General features: G+C 40.2%; 1 protein-coding gene across 15 annotated transcripts in view; it reads left to right on the forward strand.

Annotated features, from left to right (window-relative positions):
* Positions 1–21929, forward strand: part of PHACTR4 (phosphatase and actin regulator 4) — a 109287-nt gene that overhangs the window by 71264 nt on the left and 16094 nt on the right. For 7 of the 15 annotated variants that reach the window (XM_060089274.1, XM_060089260.1, XM_060089275.1 and 4 more), the window contains 6 exons: positions 6717–6744; positions 7704–7874; positions 8514–8594; positions 14411–14575; positions 15086–15481; positions 20224–20827. In XM_060089274.1, coding sequence (XP_059945257.1) covers positions 7736–7874; positions 8514–8594; positions 14411–14575; positions 15086–15481; positions 20224–20827 — 1385 coding nt within the window. In that variant the 5' untranslated portion in view covers positions 6717–6744; positions 7704–7735. The remainder of the gene's footprint in view (positions 1–6716; positions 6745–7703; positions 7875–8513; positions 8595–14410; positions 14576–15085; positions 15482–20223; positions 20828–21929) is intronic. The other 8 variants (XM_060089266.1, XM_060089267.1, XM_060089270.1 and 5 more) reach the window with 2 other exon arrangements.

Here is a 21929-nt window from a genome sequence, read left to right on the forward strand (position 1 = left end):
CAAGAACATGGTATATCTCTCCATCTGTTTGTGTCATCTTTTTTTTTTTTTTTTTTTTTTTTTTTTTTTTTTTTTTTGCGGTACGTGGGCCTCTCACTGTTGTGGCCTCTCCCGTTGCAGAGCACAGACTCCGGATGCGCAGGCTTAGCAGCCATGGCTCATGGGCCCAGCCGCTCCGCGGCATGTGGGATCCTCCCGGACCAGGGCACGAACCCATGTCCCCTGCATCGGCAGGTGGACTCTCAACCACTGCGCCACCAGCGAAGCCCCTGTTGGTGTCATTTTTGATTTCTTTCATCAGTGTCTTATAGTCTGAGTACAGGTCTTTTACCTCCTTAGGTAGGTTTATTCCTAGGTATTTTATTCTTTTTGTTGCAATGGTGAATGGGATTGTTTCCTTAATTTCTCTTTCTGATCTTTCGTTGTTAGTGTATAAGAATGCAAGATTTCTGTGCATTAATTTTGTATCCTGCAACTTTACCAAATTCATTGAGTAGCTCTAGTAGCTTTCTGGTGGCATCTTTAGGATTCTTTATGTATAGTATCATGTCATCTGCAAACAGTGACAGTTTTACTTCTTCTTTTCCAATTTGTTTTCTTTTTATTTCTTTTTCTTCTCTGATTGCCGTGACTAGGACTTCCGAAACGATGTTGAATAATAGTGGCGAGAGTGGACATCCTTGTCTTGTTCCTGATCTTAGAGGAAATGCTTTCAGTTTTTCACCATTGTGAATGATGTTTGCTGTGGGTTTGTCGTATATGGCCTTTATTATGTTGAGGTAGGTTCCCTCTGTGCCTACTCTCTGGGGAGTTCTTATAAATGGGTGTTGAATTTTGTCAAAAGCTTTTTCTGCATCTATTGAAATGATCATATGGTTTTTCTTCTTCAATTTGTTAATATGGTGTATCACATTGATTGATTTGTGTATATTGAAGAATCCTTGCATCCCTGGGATAAATCCCACTTGATCATGGTGTATGATCCTTTTCATGTGTTGTTGGATTCTGTTTGTTGAGGATTTTCGCATCTATATTCATCAGTGATATTGGTCTGTAATTTCCTTTTTTTGTAGTATCTTTGTCTGGTTTTGGTATCAGGGTAATGGTGGCCTCATAGAATGAATTTGGGAGTGTTCCTTCCTCTGCAATTTTTTAGAAGACTTTGAGAAGGATGGGTGTTAACTCTTCTCTGAATGTTTGATAGAATTCACCTGTGAAGCCATCTGGTCCTGGACTTTGTTTTTTGGAAGATTTTTAATCACAGTTTCAATTTCATTACTTGTGATTGGTCTCTTCATATTTTCTATTTCTTCCTGGTTCAGTCTTGGAAGGTTATACCTTTCTAAGAATTTGTCCATTTCTTCCAGGTTGTCCATTTTATTGGCATAGAGTTGCTTGTAGTAGTCCTTAGGATGCTTTGTATTTCTGAAGTGTCCCTTGTAACTTCTCCTTTTTCATTTCTAATTTTATGGATTTGAGTCCTCTCCCTGTTTTTCTTGTTGAGTCTGGCTAAAGGTTTATCAATTTTGTTTATCTTATCAAAGAACCAGCTTTTAGTTTTATTCACTTTGCTATATTGTTTTCTTTGTTTCTATTTCATTTATTTCTGCTCTGATCTTTATGATTTCTTTCCTTCTACTAACTTTGGGTCTTCTTTGTTCTTCTATCTCTAGTTCCTTTAAGTGTAAGGTTAGATTGCTTATTTGAGAGTTTTCTTGTTTCTTGAGGTAGGCTTGTATTGCTATAAACTTCCCTCTTAGAACCACTTTTGCTGCATCCCATAGTTTTTGGATCGTCGTGTTTTCATTGTAATTTATCTCTTGATAGTTTTTGATTTCTTCAGTGATCTCTTGGTTATCTAGTAACGTATTGTTTAGCCTCCATGTGTTTGTGTTTTTTACGTTTTTTTCCCTGTAATTGATTTCTGATCTCATAGCATTGTGGTCAGAAAAGATGCTTGATATGATTTCAATTTTCTTAAATTTACCGAGGCTTGATTCGTGACCCAAGATGTGATCTGTCCTGGAGAATATTCCGTGTGCACTTGAGAAGAAAATGTAATCTGCTGTTTTTGGATGGAATGTCCTATAAATATCAATTAAATGTATCTGGTCTATGGTGTCATTTAAAACTTGTGTTTCCTTATTAATTTTCTATCTGGATGATCTGTCCATTGGTGTAAGTGAAGTGTTAAAGTCCCCCACTATTATTATGTTACTGTTGATTTCTTCTTTTCTAGCTGTTAGCAGTTGCCTTGTGTATTGAGGTGCCCCTATATTGGGTGCATATAAATTTATAATTGTTATATCTTCTTCTTGGATTGATCCCGTGATCATTATGTTGTGTCCTTGCTAGTCTCTTGTAACATTCTTTATTTTAGAGTCTATTTTATCTGATATGAGTATTGCTACTCCAGCTTTCTTTTGATTTCCATTTGCATGGAATATCTTTTTCCATCCCCTCACTTTCAGTCTGTATGCGTCCCTAGGTCTGAAGTGTGTCTCTTGTAGACAGCATATAGATAGGTCTTGTTTTTGTATCCATTCAGCGAGCCTGTGTCTTTTGGTTGGAGCATTTAATCCATTCACGTTTAAGGTAATTATCGATATGTATGTTCCTATTACCATTTTCTTAATGTTATGGGTTTGTTTTTGTAGGTCCTTTTCTTCTCTTGTGTTTCCCACTTAGAGAAGTTCCTTTAGCATTTGTTGTAGAGCTGGTTTGGTGGTGCTGAATTTTCTTAGCTTTTGCTTGTCTGTAAAACTTTTGATCTCTGTCAAATCTGAATGATATCCTTGCTGGGTAGAGTAATCTTGGTTGTAAGTTCTTAACTTTCATCACTTTAATTATATTGTACCACTCTCTTCTGGCTTATAGAGTTTCTGCTGAGAAATCAGCTGTTAACCTTATGGGAGTTCCCTTGTATGTTATTTGTCATTTTTTCCCTTGCTGCTTTTTTTTTTTTTTTTTTTTTTTTTTTTTGCGGTACGCGGGCCTCTCACTGTTGTGGCCTCTCCCGCTGCAGAGCACAGGCTCCAGACGCGCAGGCTCAGAGGCCATGGTGCACGGGCCCAGCCGCTCCGTGGCATGTGGGATCTTCCCGGACCGGGGCACGAACCCGTGTCCCCTGCATCGGCAGGCGGACTCTCAACCACTGTGCCACCAGGCAAGCCCCCTTTGCTGCTTTTAATAATTTTTCTTTGGCTTTAATTTTTGTCAATTTGATTACTGTGTGTCTCGGCATGTTTCTCCTTGAGTTTATCCTTCCTGGGACTCTCTGCGCTTCCTGGACTTGGGTGGCTATTTCCTTTCCCATGTTAGGGAAGTTTTTGACTATAATCTCTTCACATATTTTCTCGGGTTCTTTCTCTCATCTCCTTCTGCGACACCTATAATGCGAATTTTGTTATGTTTAATATTGTCCCATAGGTCTCTTAGGCTGTCTTCATTTCTTTTCATTCTTTTTTCTTTATTCTGCTCCACAGCAGTGAATTCCACCATTCTGTCTTCCAGGTCCCTTATCCGTTCTTCTGCCTCAGTTTTTCTGCTATTGATTCCTTCTAGTGTATTTTTCATTTCAGTTATTGTATTGTACATCTCTGTTTGTTTGTTCTTTAATTCTTCTAGGTCTTTGTTAAACATTTCTTGCATCTTCTCAATCTTTACCTCCATTCTTTATCCAAGGTCCTGGATCATCTTCACTATCATTATTCTGAATTCTTTTTCTGGAAAGTTACCTATCTCCACTTCATTTAGTTGTTTTTCTGGGGTTTTATGTTGTTCCGTCATCTGGTACAAAGTCCTCTGCCTTTTCATTTTGTCTAACTTTCTGTGAATATCCCATTCTCCTTTTTAATGTATATTATAGTGTAGGTAATGCAGTGCATGTAACCTCCTACTCTATTTTTAACCTGTATTTGAAAAAATATGTGCATGGCCCTGGCCCCTATTCTAGTTCTAAATAATACCTAGTTAGGGACTTCCCTGGTGATCCAGTGTTTAAGAATCTGCATTCCAATGCAAGGGACATGGGTTCAGTCCCTGGTTGGGGAACAAAGATCCCACATGCCACAGGGCAAGTAAGCCCGCACGCTGTAGAACCCACACGCCACAACTAGAGATAGCCCCTGCACCACAACAGAAGGTCCCACGTGTTGCAACTAAGACCCAACGTAGCCATATAAATAAATAATTAATTAATTTTAAAAAAAAATAGGGACTTCCCTGGCAGTCCAGTGGTTGAGACTTTGCCTTTCAATGCATGGGGTACGTGTTCCATCCCTGGTCAGGGAGCTGAGATCCCCCATGCCTTGTGGCCAAAAAACCAAAACATAAAATAGAAGCCATATTGTAACAAATTCAGTAAAGACTTCAAACATGGTCCACATCAAAAAATAAATAAATAGAGACTTCCCTGGTGGTGCAGTGGTTAAGAATCCGCGTGCCAATGCAGGGGATACGGGTTCGATCCCTGGTCCAGGAAGATCCCACATGCCACGGAGCAACTAAGCCTGTGCACCACAGCTACTGAAGCGACCTGCATGCTGCAACTACTGAGCCCGCATGCTGCAACTACTGAAGCCCAAGTGCTTAGAGCCCATGCTCCGCAACAAGAGAAGCCACCGCAATGAGAAGCCCATGCTCCACAATGAAGAATAGCCCCCGCTTGATGCGACTAGAGGAAGCCCACACATAGCAACGAAGACCCAACGCAGCCAAAAAGAAAGAAAGAAAGGAAGAAAGGAAGGGAGAGAGGGAGAGAGGAAGGAAGGAAGGAAGGGAGAAAGAAAGAATTAGGTTACGTGCAGAGAATGTCTGCCTCTGTCTCTTTTAACATGCAAAAGTTTTCCAGATAGTAATCTGAAATTGCATTTAACAAGCTGACTAATCATAAGAATTGCCTGGGAAATTTTTTAAAAACAGATTTTTAGGTCCCAGCTCCTGGAGATTCTGTGTTTTGAAAAGGCAACTGGGCTGATTCCAAGTATTTGGAACAGATTTGGGTGTCACAGAAATAATGTTCTGTTTGTCATGAAAGTGAGGAGGGGAGAAGGGGAAGGAAAGGAGAATGTGAGAATATAAGAATATGAATGAATGAATTTGGGATGATAACTGGGTCAGGACTTGGTGTGGCTGAACCTCACTGCCTGATGCAAGAGGCATACCAGTTTCTAAAAGTTTTATGGACATGAAGATTAAACACATTTTCATAAAGCGTCAAAGAGAAAAAGTACTGCTCTCTTTGCTTTTTGTATTCAGAGCCTTGATGGCAGATGCATTCATTTTTATTGTAAGCTGTTGGTATTTTCCACACACACTGTGACTTAATATAAACTGAACTTATTTTGAGTTCATATGCTAGCAGCCATAAATATGTTTGAAAGGATATCATGATTTTCTTGTTTGAATGTATAAGAGAAAGAGGACAGATAAATTTGTTGTTCAATATAATGAAGAACTAAAAGGGTTGAACTAAATCCTACTTTAGAAGGTCATTAGATATCAAAGAAGATAGTGGAAGCAGGCTAGATTGGATATATTTCATTTTAGGACTTTACAGACAGGAACTTTTCTGTGAATATGTTACCACCTAACATTCCTAAAGTTTTTGGCTATTTTTCTTTGTAAAAGCGTCACATAGCACTAATAACCTTTACTTTCATACTGTTAGTTTGGGGTTTTGTTTGTTTTGGTTTGGGTTTTGTTTTTTTATATTATCTTCCCTGTTACTTTTAACCAAACAGGCATTTTCCTGTGTGTCTTTTGGAACTCTGAATTTCACTCAGTGGGTGGGTTAGCAAGAGATTTAAAGTTTCAGTCCTTCCTTGTCTCTGTAAGGAAGGCTACTCTTTGAGAATGAACAGCTTATGATACTTACCTCCATTTCTGAAAGTGTTATCATTAACATATGTTAAATATTAATGTTACGATATCATGAATGGTCTGAAATGTGTCCGGGTCTCATTGAAATTCCACAATTGGTAGAATACTGTCTTAGTTAAAGCACTCACTCTTAAAAACAGTACGAAGTGTTCACCCTAGTGCCACTCTTGGCGGTCCATCCCAGGGTACCATTGAGGGGAAATTGTTAGGACAGGAGTTATTCTACGTCTCTAGCAACTAAACTTTAAAAAATATGATCCAATGTTATAACCATGTTCTATTGCATTTCATGTAAAGAATTAAAGTAGTTGAGACCCAAGATGCCCTCAAGTAAAGAAAAGAGTCACTGTCCTCTGTCCTCTTCATCTGTTGCACTTCAGGAACCAGACCCCTGTTTTGCCTATGTCACCTTAGGCATAGCAAAGTAATGCATCAGCAGCCATTGCTGAAGTCGCTCTGATAATTACTGTTGTGTAAATCTTACCTTTATCAACGGACTTGCCTAGACTCAACATCTATCAACTGAAAAAAGATTGAATTTGTCAAGTGTTTCTTTAAAAAAATTAGTGCTTGTTGATTGTGTATTTTCTCTTATGAAAAAATATCTATTAAATTAGAAGAGGGTTTTTTTAGTGTATATATTATGCCCTTTTGTCCTCTCCACCTCCAAATGCATTATTTGCTTCAAATGTGAAATTGTTTACAATAAACATGTTAACTTATTACATGTGATTATACAGTGTGTGGTCCTTGATGTATTTCTATAAAGTAAAGGTCCCAATTTAATTCCAGGATTGTTATTCCACATGACTCTTTTTTTTCTTCTCCTCTAGACTTCTCCAAAGAACGCTGGGACAGTAGGTGGAGTGCAAAGTTGTATTGTGTTGCCTTCCTGCTTTTTTTGTTGCCTTCCTGCTTTTTTTTATTATTTTTGGCCCAGTCTTGGCTGCTCCTTTCTCTGCCACTAAAGCTCACTCACTAAACCCTGCATGTGTGGTCATTATGAGGGACTCATGGCCTTTCATTTCAATCCTGCACATTTATCATGTCAGTTATGTTTCTTGTCAAATCTTTAGAATCAGGATTGTCCCTAAAACAATATTGTAATAAGCAAACTGAAATCTCATCTCTACTTTCAAAAAAGTTTTCCTTTATTTTGAAGCACTGTCTAATACCCCTGCCCCACCCCGCTCCCCAAGCCCCTTCCAATACTCCAAAACTACCTAAGGTCTTTTTTGCAAAGGGAGAAAATAATCTGATAACATATACAAGTAAGGTGTTAATACTTAAATGTTACCCCCCTCCCTGAACTATTTATATCCTGAAAAAGGAGGGCAGGGAGAGGGCAGTGTTTAACAGAGAATAATGACTCACTCACCGATGGTAGAATTCTCTGCTTCAGTGACACTAGAGATAGTGGTGTTAGCTGAGACAGGCCTTCCCCCATGCCAAGAGGATGAGCATAGCAACAGCAATAGCCTACATTGGGGCAAGATCTCATGCACATTGGGAAGATATCCACATTTGTGCATGTGTGTGCCTTTAAGAGATTTGAGCTGGTTATGATCATCTCATTGAATTTTTGTCCTAAAATGATGTCAGCTCCGTTTGGTTCCTTTTCCTCCTTAGTAATTTATCTGTTATGGATTTTGATGTTTGGTGTCCATGTGATGTCAAGGAGTCTGTCTGCATGATTATTTTATCATTGCTCTGATCCTTTCCAACTACCACAGGAAGATAGGGGAAGGGACATTTTCAAGATTGTGCTGAAATAATAAATTGGCTGTTCTCTTCCCTTTCTCCCTCTCACCATGCAACAGAAGAAGCAGGTCAGCCCACTGCAGACCCAGGCATGGTCATGGACAGTGTGGAAGCAGGAGACACAACACCTCCTACCAAAAGGAAGAGCAAGTTCTCAGGGTTTGGCAAGATCTTCAAGCCCTGGAAATGGCGGAAAAAAAAAAGTGATAAATTCAAAGAGACATCAGAAGGTGAGATGTTAAGATTTAAATATATGTTCTGAGTTAGAGAGTTCCCCATTGGAAGTACCTAACTTTTTCATTCTCTTCCCAAGTTTCTATAACCCCCTGTTTGAAAAGGGAATTGAATCTTTTAATTAAAAAAACAGGTGGTCACTCACTAAGCCATATATGCTATATCCTCATTCCTAGGTTGGTATTTTGACAGGGTTCATGTTTATCAATTGAGTGATGAATGGAGCTCCTGAACTACAGCAGATATAAGATGCTTCTTTTTTTCTATTCTGGCCACTTCCTCCCAGAAGAAGTTCATCCATAAGTATCTTACTATTGCAATTTCCATTAAAAAAGGAGGGACTTCTCTGGCGGTCCAGTGGGTTAGGACTCCTCGCCCTCATTGCCAAGGGCCCGGGTGGTGGGCCAAAAATTTAAAAAAAGGAAAAGCTAAACTTATGAAAGGATAGTTCTTTTTGGAAATGATATTTTCCCAATAGCACAGGTTGTGAATGAAATTAAGTTTTTAAATTCAAAGTTAGTTTTTGTATTCTTTTCTTTCCTAAGAATAGAAAATTGAATCACTTTATTCTTTTACCTAAGGAGGTGAATTTTATCTGCCACATTTCTGAGTGTTGTTTTCCAATTTAATGTTAGTTTTAGAGCGAAAAATATCTATGCGAAAACCGAGAGAAGAGCTGGTTAAAAGAGGGGTTCTGTTGGAAGACCTTGAGCAGGGTGAGTTTGCAAATAGCATATGCCTGCCTCTGTACACTTGGCCTTTGGTTCTGACTAAGTATTTGAATTTTCTTTCTTTATTATTGCTGTTGTTGAGAGGGAAGGGGGCTTTAAAAAACTGTTCATGCACCTGGAATATATATTTTTATAACTTCTGTTAGAAAAGAAAAAGGCAATGCGGTAGAAAAGTCTGCAAAAGCACTGAACAGACAGTTCACTGGAGAGTACATACAAATGCCCAATAAACAGAAAGGTGGGTTTTTTACTTCATTAGTAATTAAGGGATACAAATTAAAACCAAAATAAAATAGCTCTACGTATAAACTAGAAAACCTAAAATTAATCAGATGACCAAGAACAAGAGTTGATGAGAGTATGAAATAAGTGGAGTTCACATACACCTATTGGTGGAAGTGTTAAAGTGGAAGAATCACCTTGAAAAAAAGTTTAGCATAATCTATGAAAGCTGGAGATATGTAAACCTATGTGCAGTCTTTGGTATATACCCAACAAAAATATGTATACATGTGTATCAGGAGATATGTATAAATATGCTCATAGCAGCAATATTTATTAACAGTAGAGCAAAATTGGAAACAACCCAAATGTCCATCAATAGTAAAATATATACATAATTTGTGACACATTGATAAAATGAAATATTATACAGCAGTGCAAACAAACTACACCTACATGGTTTAATATGAATGTCATAAGTAATACTGAGCAATTGAAGTCAGTCATGAAAGAATATATATTGTATCATTTCTGTAAGTGTGAAGAAAAAACAGCGTTTGGAAAAAAAAGAAAATGAGTTTAGTGAACTGTGTTAAGGAGAAAACTGGCCACCTCACAAAGAAAGGCCTAATGGCAGCAATGACTCTTACAAGATAGGAAATAATTAAAAGTTAAACGTGAGTTGAGCTTGAGCTGAGGAATAAAAAGTTCTTCTTGCCCTTTTACTAATTTTTGCTTACAAATTCACTCCAAACATGCTTTTAAAAGATACTTTCAGGGCTTCCCTGGTGGCGCAGTGGTTGAGAGTCCGCCTGCCGATGCAGGGGACACGGGTTCGTGCCCCAGGTCTGGGAAGATCCCACATGCCGCGGAGCGGCTAAGCCCATGAGCCATAGCCGCTGAGCCTGCGCATCCGGAGCCTGGGCTCCGCAACGGGAGAGGCCACAACAGTGAGAGGCCCGCGTACCGAAAAACAAAACAAAACAAAACAAAAACAAACAAAAAAAAAAACCACAGGATAAAAGATACTTTCTCCCAGTAAATGATCTAAAAACGTGATTGTTTAGAAAAGTGGGTTGATTCTCCTGATTATCAAAAGAAAATGGAAACTAACTTTTTGGACTAAAGCTCAGGGGGTTTTAGTGAATGAACTGTTGAAATAAATGCCTTCAAAACAGAAAAAAAAAGAAAAAGGAAAAACTGTTTGGAGATGCATGCTTATGTGGTTAAACTATAATAACATAAAGCAAGGATTATCATAAGAGTTAGGAGAGTGATTGATTGCTTTGTGGGGGAAGGAAAGGGATGTTACTAGGGAGAGAGAGAGGCTTCAGAGCTCTGAAAACGTTGTATTTCCTCATGTCCATGATGATCACACAAGTGTTTTCCTTGTAATATGTCTTTGAAATTTACATTTCTATTTTGTACATTTTTCTCTACTGGTATTAAACTTGACAATGAAAAATACTAAATAATGATAAGGTATTTCTATGGAATTCAGTGGCATACCATCTATATTTGATTTATTTTAAGAAGGCATTTTTAATATAATTTTTAAAGATTACTTTCCATTTACAGTTACTACAAAATATTGGCTATATTCCCCGTGTTGTACAATACATCCTTGAGCCTGTCTTATACTCAGTAGTTTGTACCTCCCAGTCCCCCACCCCTTTTTTGCATATAAATGGGCATATATTTTTTGTGGGAATGAAAATATCTAATGAAGAAAAAAATATTAAAACATAAATGAGAATAATTGATTTTTTTGTTTAAGGAATCTCAGCTTAGGGGGTAAACATAAGGGGTAAACCCCTTCCAATAATTGCTGCCTAATTTTCTGTATTAAAGTCCATTTTCTTGCTGAGGAATAAAAAAAGCTTCCTTCACCCTTCCTTCCAAGTACCTACCTTATCTGGCTGCAGTCTTTAACTCTGGAATTGCAGTTCAGTGGTTGGTGAAGGATCCTTAGGACAACCATTCTCTGTCTCTTTGTGTATCCTCAGCTTTGTGCTAGCTGCAGTACTGTGTCATTTCCCTTTTTTTTTTTTTTTTTTTTTTCTGAAATGCCAAATTTGTCTCCAGGCCCATATTGCTGCCCTAATCTTTCTTGTTTGTCTGTCATAAAGATCATGTTTTGGTATTTCAACACTCACTGCTGGTTTAATAATGTCAGGACTTTCTCTAATGTGTGACTTTTATGAAGCAGCTTATCAGAAGAGTAAGGCTGTAGTACATTGGTTGCATTTCATTTCTCTTCATTAGAGTAGTTTAGCGTGAGACAAAATATGAAAGCCAAGTTTTAAAAATATATCCTTTGGTTGGTGGAAGAAAGGAACCAAACCGATGAAATACTATACTCTTTAGGTTTTGAACCATTTGAATGTATTACTTATTTGCAAAATTTAATTAAATTATGTACTTATTATCTCAACTATATAAAAGCTTAAGTAGAAAAAACAAGCTTGAAGGAAAAATACTAAAATATTATTAGCATTGATTATTTCTGGATGTTGGAATGGGAATGTAGGGGATTTTTTTCTTTCTATTTTTCTAAATTTTCTAAATTTTCATGAGTCTATTTGCTTTTTACAGTAGGACACAAAAACTTCTAGGTATTTAGGTGGGTAACTACAGTTATAATGCCTCTGTTGCAACGCCTTTGGCCATTGTTTTTTGATAAAAGCTATTCCTCACTCCATGCGCTCTCCTACCTCTTACCTTTCTTGCTCACTCACCAAACCCCATACATTACTTCTTTCTTGTTTTTCACCTTCATTCAGTCTTTTTTGCCATATGCTTCCTATTGGCTCTTGATCCAAGTTGTTATCAGCTTAGAAGCAAGCTCAGAGGTCCAATTGCTAAGTGAATTGTAGCCATTGGACAAGATGTCCCTCTGCCAACCAGAGAACTGACCTAAACTGTACTCTGTAAGAAGAAACTAAGAGCACTTCCCTGGTGGTACAGTGGTTGAGAATCCACCTGCCAATGCAGGGGACATGGGTTCGATCCCTGGCCCGGAAAGATCCCATATGCTGCGGAGCATCTAAGCCCTTGAGCCACAGCTACTGAGCCTGCACTCTAGAGCCCGCAGGCCAAGAGTACTGAGCCTGCGTGCCACAACTACTGAAGCCCGCGTGCCTAGAGCCCATGCTCCACAACAAGAGAAGCCACCGCAATGAGAAGCCCGCGTGCCGCAACGAAGAGTAGCCCCCACTAGCCGCAACTAGAGAAAGCCTGCATGCAGCAACGAAGACCCAACACAGCCAAAAATAAATAAATAATTTTTTTTTTAAAAAAAAGAAGAAACTAAGAGATGGGCCTCACAGCCTGGCTTACATATCTCCAGTTTAGGCTAAAAGCAGTATTGGAACCTTGCAGTTCTTTTCATACTCAGAGATGGCTTTTGGCTTGATTATGGTTCTGACTTGACTATATTATAAAATATGTAATGGATTTTCTGAGTTGGGGGTTGAGAGGCACTCATAGATGTTGAGGCCAGATTCTAATTCTATTCTGTTAGCATTTAGCACAAACCCTTTGCATTAAACATAAGAAGTTTGGGACTTCCCTGGTGGCACAATGGTTAAGAATCCACCTGCCAATGCAGGGGACACGGGTTCGTGCCCCGGTCTGGGAAGATCCCACATGCCGCGGAGCGGCTGGGCCCATAAGCCATGGCCGCTGAGCCTGCACATCCGGAGCCTGTGCTCTGCAATGGGAGAGGCCACAACAGTGAGAGGCCCACATACCGCAAAAAAAAGAAAAGAAAGTAGGGGCTTTGGGCTTCCCTAGTGGCACAGTGGTTAAGAATCTGCCTGTCAATGCAGGGGACATGGGTTCGAGCACTGGTCTGGGAAGATTTCACATGCCACTGAGCAACTAAGCCCGTGCGCCACAACTACTGAGCCTGCGCTCTAGAGCCTGCGAGCCACAACTACTGAAGCCCACCTGCCTAGAGCCCGTGCTTCACAGCAGGAGAAGCCACTGTAATGAGAAGCCTGAACACTGCAACAAAAGAGTATCCCCCGCTCGCCGCAACTAGAGAAAGCCCGCGCGCAGCAATGAAGACCCAATGCTGCCAAAAATAAATAAATAAAATAAATTTTTTTTAAAAAAGAAAGAAAGTAGGGGCTTTGAAATGATTCATTGCTTTACATTCTAGAAAGTCCTGTTTTTGTTAAAGGTGTGCTATATTAACATAAGCAGTAACTTACAACATTTGCATAGCTGTTGTCATCTTGCCCTTTCCTCTGTTTTAAAATTTAAAAAATAGTTGTCAGAATACTTTCACTTTAGAAGTACATTTTTCATTCAGTGCTCATTTGCCTTAGACTTCTACTACTTTTAGCCCAAGCTCCACCTCTTTCTGAGACTATATGAAGAATGATACTGGCTAATCTCTTAGTAGGAAGTGGTGGGTTGGGGTGAGGGAGTCTGGTCTATGAGAACTCGAGGGACTAACTCAAGAGACACTAAAATAAAGAGTGTCTCCCTATGGAAAACAAAGAGAGTAACTAGAGAGCAAATAGTTCCAGTTCCCATGACACTAGGGGGTGAGACAGTTTTCAGTCTCTAACCTCAGTGTTTCAGTTCTCTCCTCCAAAGGAAACCTCAGCAGTAACTGGGAACACTTGTCTAATTCCTCCATAAAAGGATCTTGCCTACAAGTTTAATAGCGATGAGTGTTCATCCCAAAGCCTGCAGCCTAGTGATCATTCCTGCAGTTTAGCTTATAGGAATTCATCATGTGTACCGTGTTTTACCTTTGATGTGTCTATCAGTTCTCCCCCTTGCTGTCCACTCCTAATGCCCTCAGGCACCCTCTGCTATTTCTCACCTACATTCTGCTTATTATTAGTTTTCCTATTCCAATCACTGCCTAATCCATCCTTCTCACAGCTCTCATTATTAACTTCCTAAAAGACAGAGCAGATCATATCTCTCTCCTACTTTAATTCTTTGGCTTCCTGTTTCCTATAGGATTCAGTCCAGGCTCTTTTACATGGTGCTTGGCACCCTTCATAGCCTGGCTCTTGCTTGCCTTTCCATTCCTATTAACTTTTTCTTATGTGCATCTGTTCTCCTGCCAGGACAAACTAATTGTCAGTTCCCAAACATGTCGAATAATTTCACACCTTCATACATGCTATTTCTTCTTCCTACATGGTCTTTGCTCATCTTGTCATCGAGTGGCAGGCTCCTACTCCTCCTTTAAGACTCAGTTTAGCTACCACTTTCTGTGAAGCTTTTCTAAGTCCATTCCCACCCCCAAGAAAATTGTTTCTTCATTTGTACCATAGTATTTCACTCATAATAGCTCTTAACATTTAGCATTGTAATTATTTGTGTGAAATAAATGTCTTATTCATGTAGCAAGGCACCCGGCACATAATAGACAATCAAATGTTTGTTGGAAAAAGAATTACTTATTTTCATTACTACTATAAAATCTAAATAATAAGCTAAAACAGGAAGAGGGTTGGATAAAGGGGATAAGAAAGGTTAGAAATTGCCAACTCTTCTCCCTGCCTGACCACACCAGTCCATCAGTTTGCTCTTTCTTTTGGACCTTGCAGGTGGTGAGGATCCAGGGAAGTTGAGCCATGCCACGTTAAAGAATGGCCATACCACCCCCATAGGGAGTGCCAGATCTTCTAGTCCAGTCCAAGTAGAGGAAGAACCAAGAAGAATAGCAAGTCTTAAGAAGCCTATTCCAGAAGAGGACCCAAAGAAGCGACTAGGTAATTAACTCTGAATTTTTTAGTTTAAGAGCCATGGATCAGTCATTCTCATTTACTTCAGGGGTTTACAAGAGCCAGGGGAGAAATAAAATCCAGAGGGACTTCTGTTCTCCTCTAGCAGTTCCTCACCTAGTTGCCACTTTAAGTAGAATTTCTCCCCTCATTCTTGTATTCACAAAATACCTAAGTGTGTAATATTCAAGGACGGAAGAGGATGTTAAATATCAGATAACTGTAGGACTTTTTCAAGCTACACATTCCTCCTCCTCCACCCAAGGGACTCTGTGTCCAGTTTCCTGGCTCTTGTATGAAGAATCACTACCATAACAAGCCTCTCTTATGATTGAGAAAGTGTCATATACCTTAAGTATGTTGAGGTTGGGAAACTTTGTCCATAAACCACTCTATACATTAAATAATGGATGGAGTTGACCATAAGCTATGGGTGTGTTAGCTTTTTCAGTCTGTCTTGTAACTCTTTCCTTTTAAATCACATCTGTTATTACACAGGCTCAACTGGAAGCCAGCCTAATTCTGAAGCAGAGTCCATTCCTGAGAATGTACCCAAACAGCCTTTACTTCCCCCTAAAAGACACTTATCCTCTTCTCACGAAGCAAATGAAGGGCAAGCAAAGGATGCCACTTCCTCTGGCAGCACGGCAAGACCACTCTCCTCCACGCCCACCACTGCCATCACCACAGCACCTGCTGCCACCACGGCTGCCACGAACCCAGCAAAAACTGTTAATTCCTCTGTCCCCCCTTCCCAAGCACCCAGGACTCTGCCTGCTTCTCCTGCCAGCACTAACACTACTGCTACCCCAAGCCTCACTCATACAGTCCCTGCCAAGCAGCCCCCTATCCCTCCCCCTAAACCAGCTCACAGAAATAGCAACCCTGTCATTGGTAAGTAAGTCTTTAGATTTCCATTGTTTGGGGTTTGGTTTGGTTTTAGACAGTTGTTTTATTGGATAACTGGTACAGTATTGATTTGGTCTGTGAGAGAGTTCTCCATAGCTTGTTCCTGTGAATGCCCTCAATATAGAAGAAAGCCTTGAAAATGAGGCAGATGGCTATAAATGGAAACAGAGTGGGGTCAAATATCACTAAAATTAGGTTCAAGTTTTGGGGGATTAATATTTATTTTACTAAAACAATGTTTCTGAACAGTAGTTTGTAGCTGGGGGACTGTACATGTGAAGACCACAATGGGTTTGACCTGCTTGGAGAAAAGGGTTTTTTCTTTAACCTCCTTTAAACTGCCAGTGCCTTCCTTCAACATAAATCCAGTACATAGAAAGGTGATTGTATAGGTGCCAGTGTCACTTGTGATTCAGTGTCTGGCATCGTACATTCATGGGAAACTGCAAAGATACTTAAATTATCCTGATAAAATCATGTTTTGTCTCAGGAGAGTTAAGAATGCTACTCTTAATAAAATAAGTGGTGGAAGAATGAAAGCAGGGAAGATAACCAGTAACTTTTTATTGGTTTAGTAAATTTTTTATATTTACCTGAATATATTTTATTATATTTAGGTCAGTTTTCCTTATATAAATTTAGAGGAATTTTTAAGAAAGGGAGGAGAGGAAAAATGGTAGTTTTTCAAGAAAAATGATATTAGGCTTAGTACTGCTTAAAGTTTTTGTTAATGATTGGAGAAACAAAAAGTGTGCTCATCAAATGGCTAATTAACCAAATTGTATGGAGTGACTAGAACCTTGAAAAACAGGCTTAGAATTCATTGTGACTGTAGCAGGTTGGAGGAGCTTGATAAAAACAGGATGAAGGTTATTATTATTATCACTACCTTGGATGGATAGTGCTGTGTTGACTTATCTCTGAGGACTGAGAAGCTTTCATATACTTATTTTCAAAACCTCCTTGTGGAGTTTTTTTTTGTTTTTTTTTTTAAATATTTATTTGTCAAAAAACCCATACATTTTTAGTATAGACATTGTGCAGGATTAAAACATATTCAACTATCAAGATCCACATTCAGGTCTTCCCTGATGGCACAGTGGTTGATAGTCTGCCTGCCGATGCAGGGGACGCTGGTTCTTGCCCTGCCTGGGAGGGTCCCATGTGCCACGGAGGGGCTGGGCCCATGAGCCATGATCATTGGGCCTGCGTGTCTGGAGCCTGTGCTCCACAGTGGGAGAGGCCATGGCAGTGAGAGGCCCGCGTAAGTTCTAGAGGCTGGAAGTCTGGGGTCAAGGTGCCAGCGTGGTTGGGCTCTGGTGAGAGCTCTCTTCTTGGCTTGCAGATGGTTGCTTTCTTTTTCTGTCCTCACATAGCAGAGAAAGAGAAAGAGGAAGAGGAAGAGGAAAAAGTGTAAGAGAAAAAGAGAGAGAGAGAGAGAGAGAGAGAGAGAGAGAGAGAGAGAGAGAGAGAGGGAGACCTTGTGGAGTTTTATCTATTTTATCTATTATATAGTTAGGGCAATAAGAATGTGAAGAAGTTGTGATTGACTCAGGTTGCAATTAGTGAAAGACGGAAACCAAACACAGCCTTTTCAACTCTGGAGTACACACCTCTGTCCTGTATACTTGTGTTCTCAACCTGTTGTCTAGACAGGGATTCTCATCATGGTCACCTGGAGGGCTTGTTAAAACACAGAGTGCTGGGCTCTGCCCTTAGAGTTTCTAATTCAGTAAGTCTGGGGTAGTGCCTGAGAATTTGCATTTCTGATGAGTTCCCAGATGATGCTGATGCTCCATATATGGGGACCACACATCGAGAACCACAGTTCTACACCAGTAGTACTCCACCCTTTTCAGGGTAAGAGAATATTAAAAAATGATAATGTGGGCTTCCCTGGTGGCACAGTGGTTGAGAGTCCGCCTGCCAATGCAGGGGACACGGGTTCGTGCCCCGGTCCGGGAAGATCCCACATGCCGCGGAGCGACTGGGCCCATGAGCCATGGCCGCTGAGCCTGCGCATCCGGAGCCTGTGCTCCGCAATGGGAGAGGCCACAACAGTGAGAGGCCCGCGTACCGCAAAAAAAAAAAAAAAAAATGATAATATGTGTACTGTATCCTGGGCTAAACTGCGGAGGCCACTCTTGGCCTCAGATGAATAGCCCAAAGCAATAGGCCCTGTGACTGAGGGACCAACATCAGTCCACAAGTGGTCCTCGGCAGAAACAGAAAAATAGGATAGTTCACAGAGTTTTTGTTAAGGTTAAGTAGACTTGATTTAAAGAACTATCTTTTAGGGAGTTACCTGCTGGCCTAGTAGTTAGGATTCTGAGCTTTCAGTGCCGTGGCCTGGGTTTAATCCCTGGTCGAGGAACTGAGATCCCACAAGCTGCACGACACAGCCCAAACAAAAAAAAAAAAAAAAGGACTATCCTTTATTCTGAAATTATGGACCTTCCTAATTCTTTGGTGTTAAAAGACCATTTCTTCCATGAAGGGGTTATGTTCATAAGTGGTTTACTGAATATCAAGCCTTAGTTGAGGGAATTCACTGGCAGTCCAGTGGTTAGGGTGCCATGTTTCCACTGCTGGGAACCTGGGTTCAATCCCTGGCTGGGAACTAAGATCCCACAAGCCACGCAGCATGGCCAAAAAAAAAAAAAAAAAAAAAAAAAAGCCGGGCTTCCCTGGTGGCGCAGTGGTTGAGAGTCCGCCTGCCGATGCAGGGGACACGGGTTCGTGCCCCGGTCCGGGAAGATCCCACATGCCATGGAGCGGCTGGGCCCGTGAGCCATGGCCGCTGAGCCTGCACGTCTGGAGCCTGTGCTCCGCAACAGGAGAGGCCACAACAGTGAGAGGCCCGCGTACCGCAAAAAAAAAAATAAATAAATAAATAAAATAAAAAAGCCTTAGTTGAAAACAATAAAAATTGACAACCTGAGATTGGTTGAGAATCTTTTTAATAGTACTGGTCCATGAAACCCAAACATTTGGAAACCAATGTTTAGACATTGCTATGTCTACTAATGGGCATAATAGTATTAGGACAAATTAGTAGTGTTGGGACTAAGGAAGGACCACCATAAATAACTGAACAGATGAAGGGAATTTGTAACCCCTCCAACGAACATTTTGGCATCTTTCCCACGGAACTACAGCCAAATGCCATTGGGTATTTGTACCAGAGGGTATGTGTACCAGAGGTCATTTCCTTTACTTTTCAGGTATATGTTTTCCTTAAATTACCAAAGGTAATTTACTTTATCATTCAAATGTTAAAATACTCAAATTTGGTATTGTCAGGGGTGGGTTTTGTTGTAGATGGAATAGCTAACCACTATTTTTAGACAGACAGCAAAAATCCAGTCTACCAAAAAATACCTTTTATTGATCCTGAAATTCACATTTTTTGAATCCTTTTTTATATGTGTATGCAGTATTTTTCTAGAAGGACCTTTTAAAATTTTACTTATGAAGAGTGACATTAAAGCATTATCAGATTATAGCTAGACCTTTACTTTGAATGCTGCCAATGGAATGGCATTTAGTGCAGTTAAATTTTTAATTTAGGGAAACTTGAAGTGTTGCTCTCTAGGTAAGACATATAAAACCTTTGAAAACAAGTGAGGGGTTTGGGTAGAGGGTTAGAGGTTGGTAACCGAGAGAACTACTATTTAATTATTTTGCAAGGTTGACCTTTTGTGATGTGTTGATCCACATCTTAAAAGCCATTTGGAGCTCTCCAAAGAGACTTTGTGGAATCAACACCTGAGACGTTGTGGGCTTTGGGGGATCACATAGGGATATATACTGTCATGATCCAGGGTAGGGGCCTCTCATCTAGTAAACATGTATTGAGGACCCACTATGTGCCAGGCACTGTGCCGCACCCTGTGAATATACTGATAGAGACAAGGGGTGCCCTGTTGTCAAGGAGCCCATAGCATAGTGAAGAGTGGAGTTGGCGGATTGGACATAAAGGACAAGAAGAGGTGTGGACACTAATAAAAAACAAAGTCAGTGGGATCCAGACGATGGAGCCTCATAATGAGTCCCGGGAACTAGCTGAGTCCTTAGCAGTTTGTAGTATGATCTTGGGCAAGTCACGTAACTTCTGTGGCCTCACTTTTTGTTTTTGCTTCTGTAAAATGGTAAAGATGATCTCTTGTATAAGAAGAATATGAAGTCAAGGATAGAAAAGCACCTTGCTTTCTTCAAAGGCCTCTGCTATAAAAATCCAAGATATCATTGATAGTTTAATAATAAAGTGCTGAGATATCTAGATATCATTATTTATCAGTATATGGTAACAATGCCTGATAGCGTTTGTTTTTTTGTTTCAGTCTGCATGTTTAAATTTTTTAATGGAGTGCTGTTAGACAAAAGAACTTATTAGTCACATTTTTTTTTCATATTAACTTTATCTACACCAAGATCAAGTCATAAAAAGTTGTCATGTCTATTATCATAGTAAAGAAGTAAGAAGTTTCTCATCAGAGTGTGAAGGTAGTGGTCTTCCTACACCTCTGTACATTTATTAGGGTTTCTAGATATTTAAATATTAATTTTGTTTCAGGATGAGATAGCTAGGGAATGGCAAAGCCATGAAATGGTATAATTTGCCCGAAAGATTAAGACTGAGCTCAGCTCTAATTCTAGGCCCTGGGCTGGCCCCTCAAAGCACTGTAAAGCCATCTTAAATTGAGGTGTTGCTTTCTCTTTTCCAGCTGAACTATCCCAAGCAATAAACAGTGGTACGTTGTTATTAAAGCCGTCCCCACCTTTACCACCTAAGAGAGGCATTCCATCAACCTTGGTGTCCACCTCAGAGTCTGCTGCTGCCACTGCCACTACCACAAAAGCACCAAGTGATCAGAAAGAGAAGAGCACGTGCTCTGTGGGCTCCGAACCCCTGCTGATGATCCCCCCTACCGCCCCATCCCCCCCACTGCCTACTCATATACCTCCAGAACCCCCTCGGTCCCCTCCATTCCCTGCTAAGACTTTTCAAGTTGTGCCAGAAATTGAGCTCCCACCTTCCTTAGACCTACCCCAGGAGGTTCCCCAGCAGGAAAGTCAGAAAAGGGAAGTACCCAAGAGGATGTTGGACCACAGCTCTGGGGAGCCCCATATACCCTCTAGGCTGCCCCCAGTCCCACTGCATATCCGAATCCAGCAGGCCCTGACCAGCCCACTCCCCATGGCTCCCCCCTTGGAAGGCTCTCACAGAGCTCACTCATTGCTCTTCGAGAACAGTGACAGCTTTTCTGAGGACAGCAGTACCCTGGGTCGGACCAGGTCACTTCCCATCACTATTGAAATGCTGAAAGTGTGAGTGCCTTTAAAGCTTGCTTCTTGTCCCCTCTTTACTCTAGCTAGCCCTTCTTGGAAAAAATGACTTATAGAGAGAAAATGTGAATAAATTTAAATTAAGAAGAATACTCAACAAATAGGACATGTTCTTGAATTTGAACTTTTACTCTCCTGATTTCTATAACATTGTTCCCATGGCAGAAATTTCCATGATGATACAAAAATTACAAACTTCTGTACTTGAAAATTAAAATCACTATGTATTTTTATATGATATACGGGAAGCAGTGTAACATGGTGCTTAAGAACATTGACCTTGGAGTAAGATAGCTCTGGGTTCAAATCCCAGCTCTGCCTCTTATTTACTAGCGTGCAGTAGTGTATGTTACTTAATCTTCCTGCTCTTCAGTTGTCTAACCTGTAAACAGAAATAATACCTACCACATAGGCTTGTGAGAATGAAATTAGACAAATCTGAAGGCTCTAGTGCCTGGCACAGAACCTGGTAGAGAGGGACAGAGAGAAGCCTAGAGAAAAAGAAGGGAGCTCTGAAAGATAGCTCAGTATTCCAGCCCCACAGACTGAAACTGCTCATCTTTTCTCTCCCTCATCTGTCCCCAAACACTCAATCTGTTCACAGTAGCATTGGTACTTATACCTATTTTGTCTGTCTTTTTAAAATTCAGACAAATTGTGACTGAAGATTTAACACTCATTGGCAAGTTGGAAATTTGTCTTACTAATAACTAAAAGAATTGTTATAGAGTTGTTGCAGTATCCTACTTTTTGGTTTTTTTGCCATAATCTTTTGTACTTCCTGGTATTATTTATTTTGCATCCTGGAAAGAGACAGTTTAGGAATTTGAAGTAGACTAAGTCATAGTTTTATGCCTCCAGAGTGTAAAGCAAAGAAGTTAGTTTTCATCCTTCTCTTTGCATCCTTGGTTTAGGAAATGGGTTAAATGTTTTTATTGAGTATCTTCCATGAGCCAAGTACTGTGTTAGATGCTGTGTAATCTTCTCATTCAATCAGACCAAAGCAAACTTGCATCTTATATATTGATCATCAGGGCCCTATGTGCAGGACACTAGTGCATTCTAGAATTTGTCTATTTCATTC

This window comes from Mesoplodon densirostris, chromosome 2 (genome assembly GCF_025265405.1).
Source record: "Mesoplodon densirostris isolate mMesDen1 chromosome 2, mMesDen1 primary haplotype, whole genome shotgun sequence".
NCBI lineage: Eukaryota > Metazoa > Chordata > Mammalia > Artiodactyla > Ziphiidae > Mesoplodon > Mesoplodon densirostris.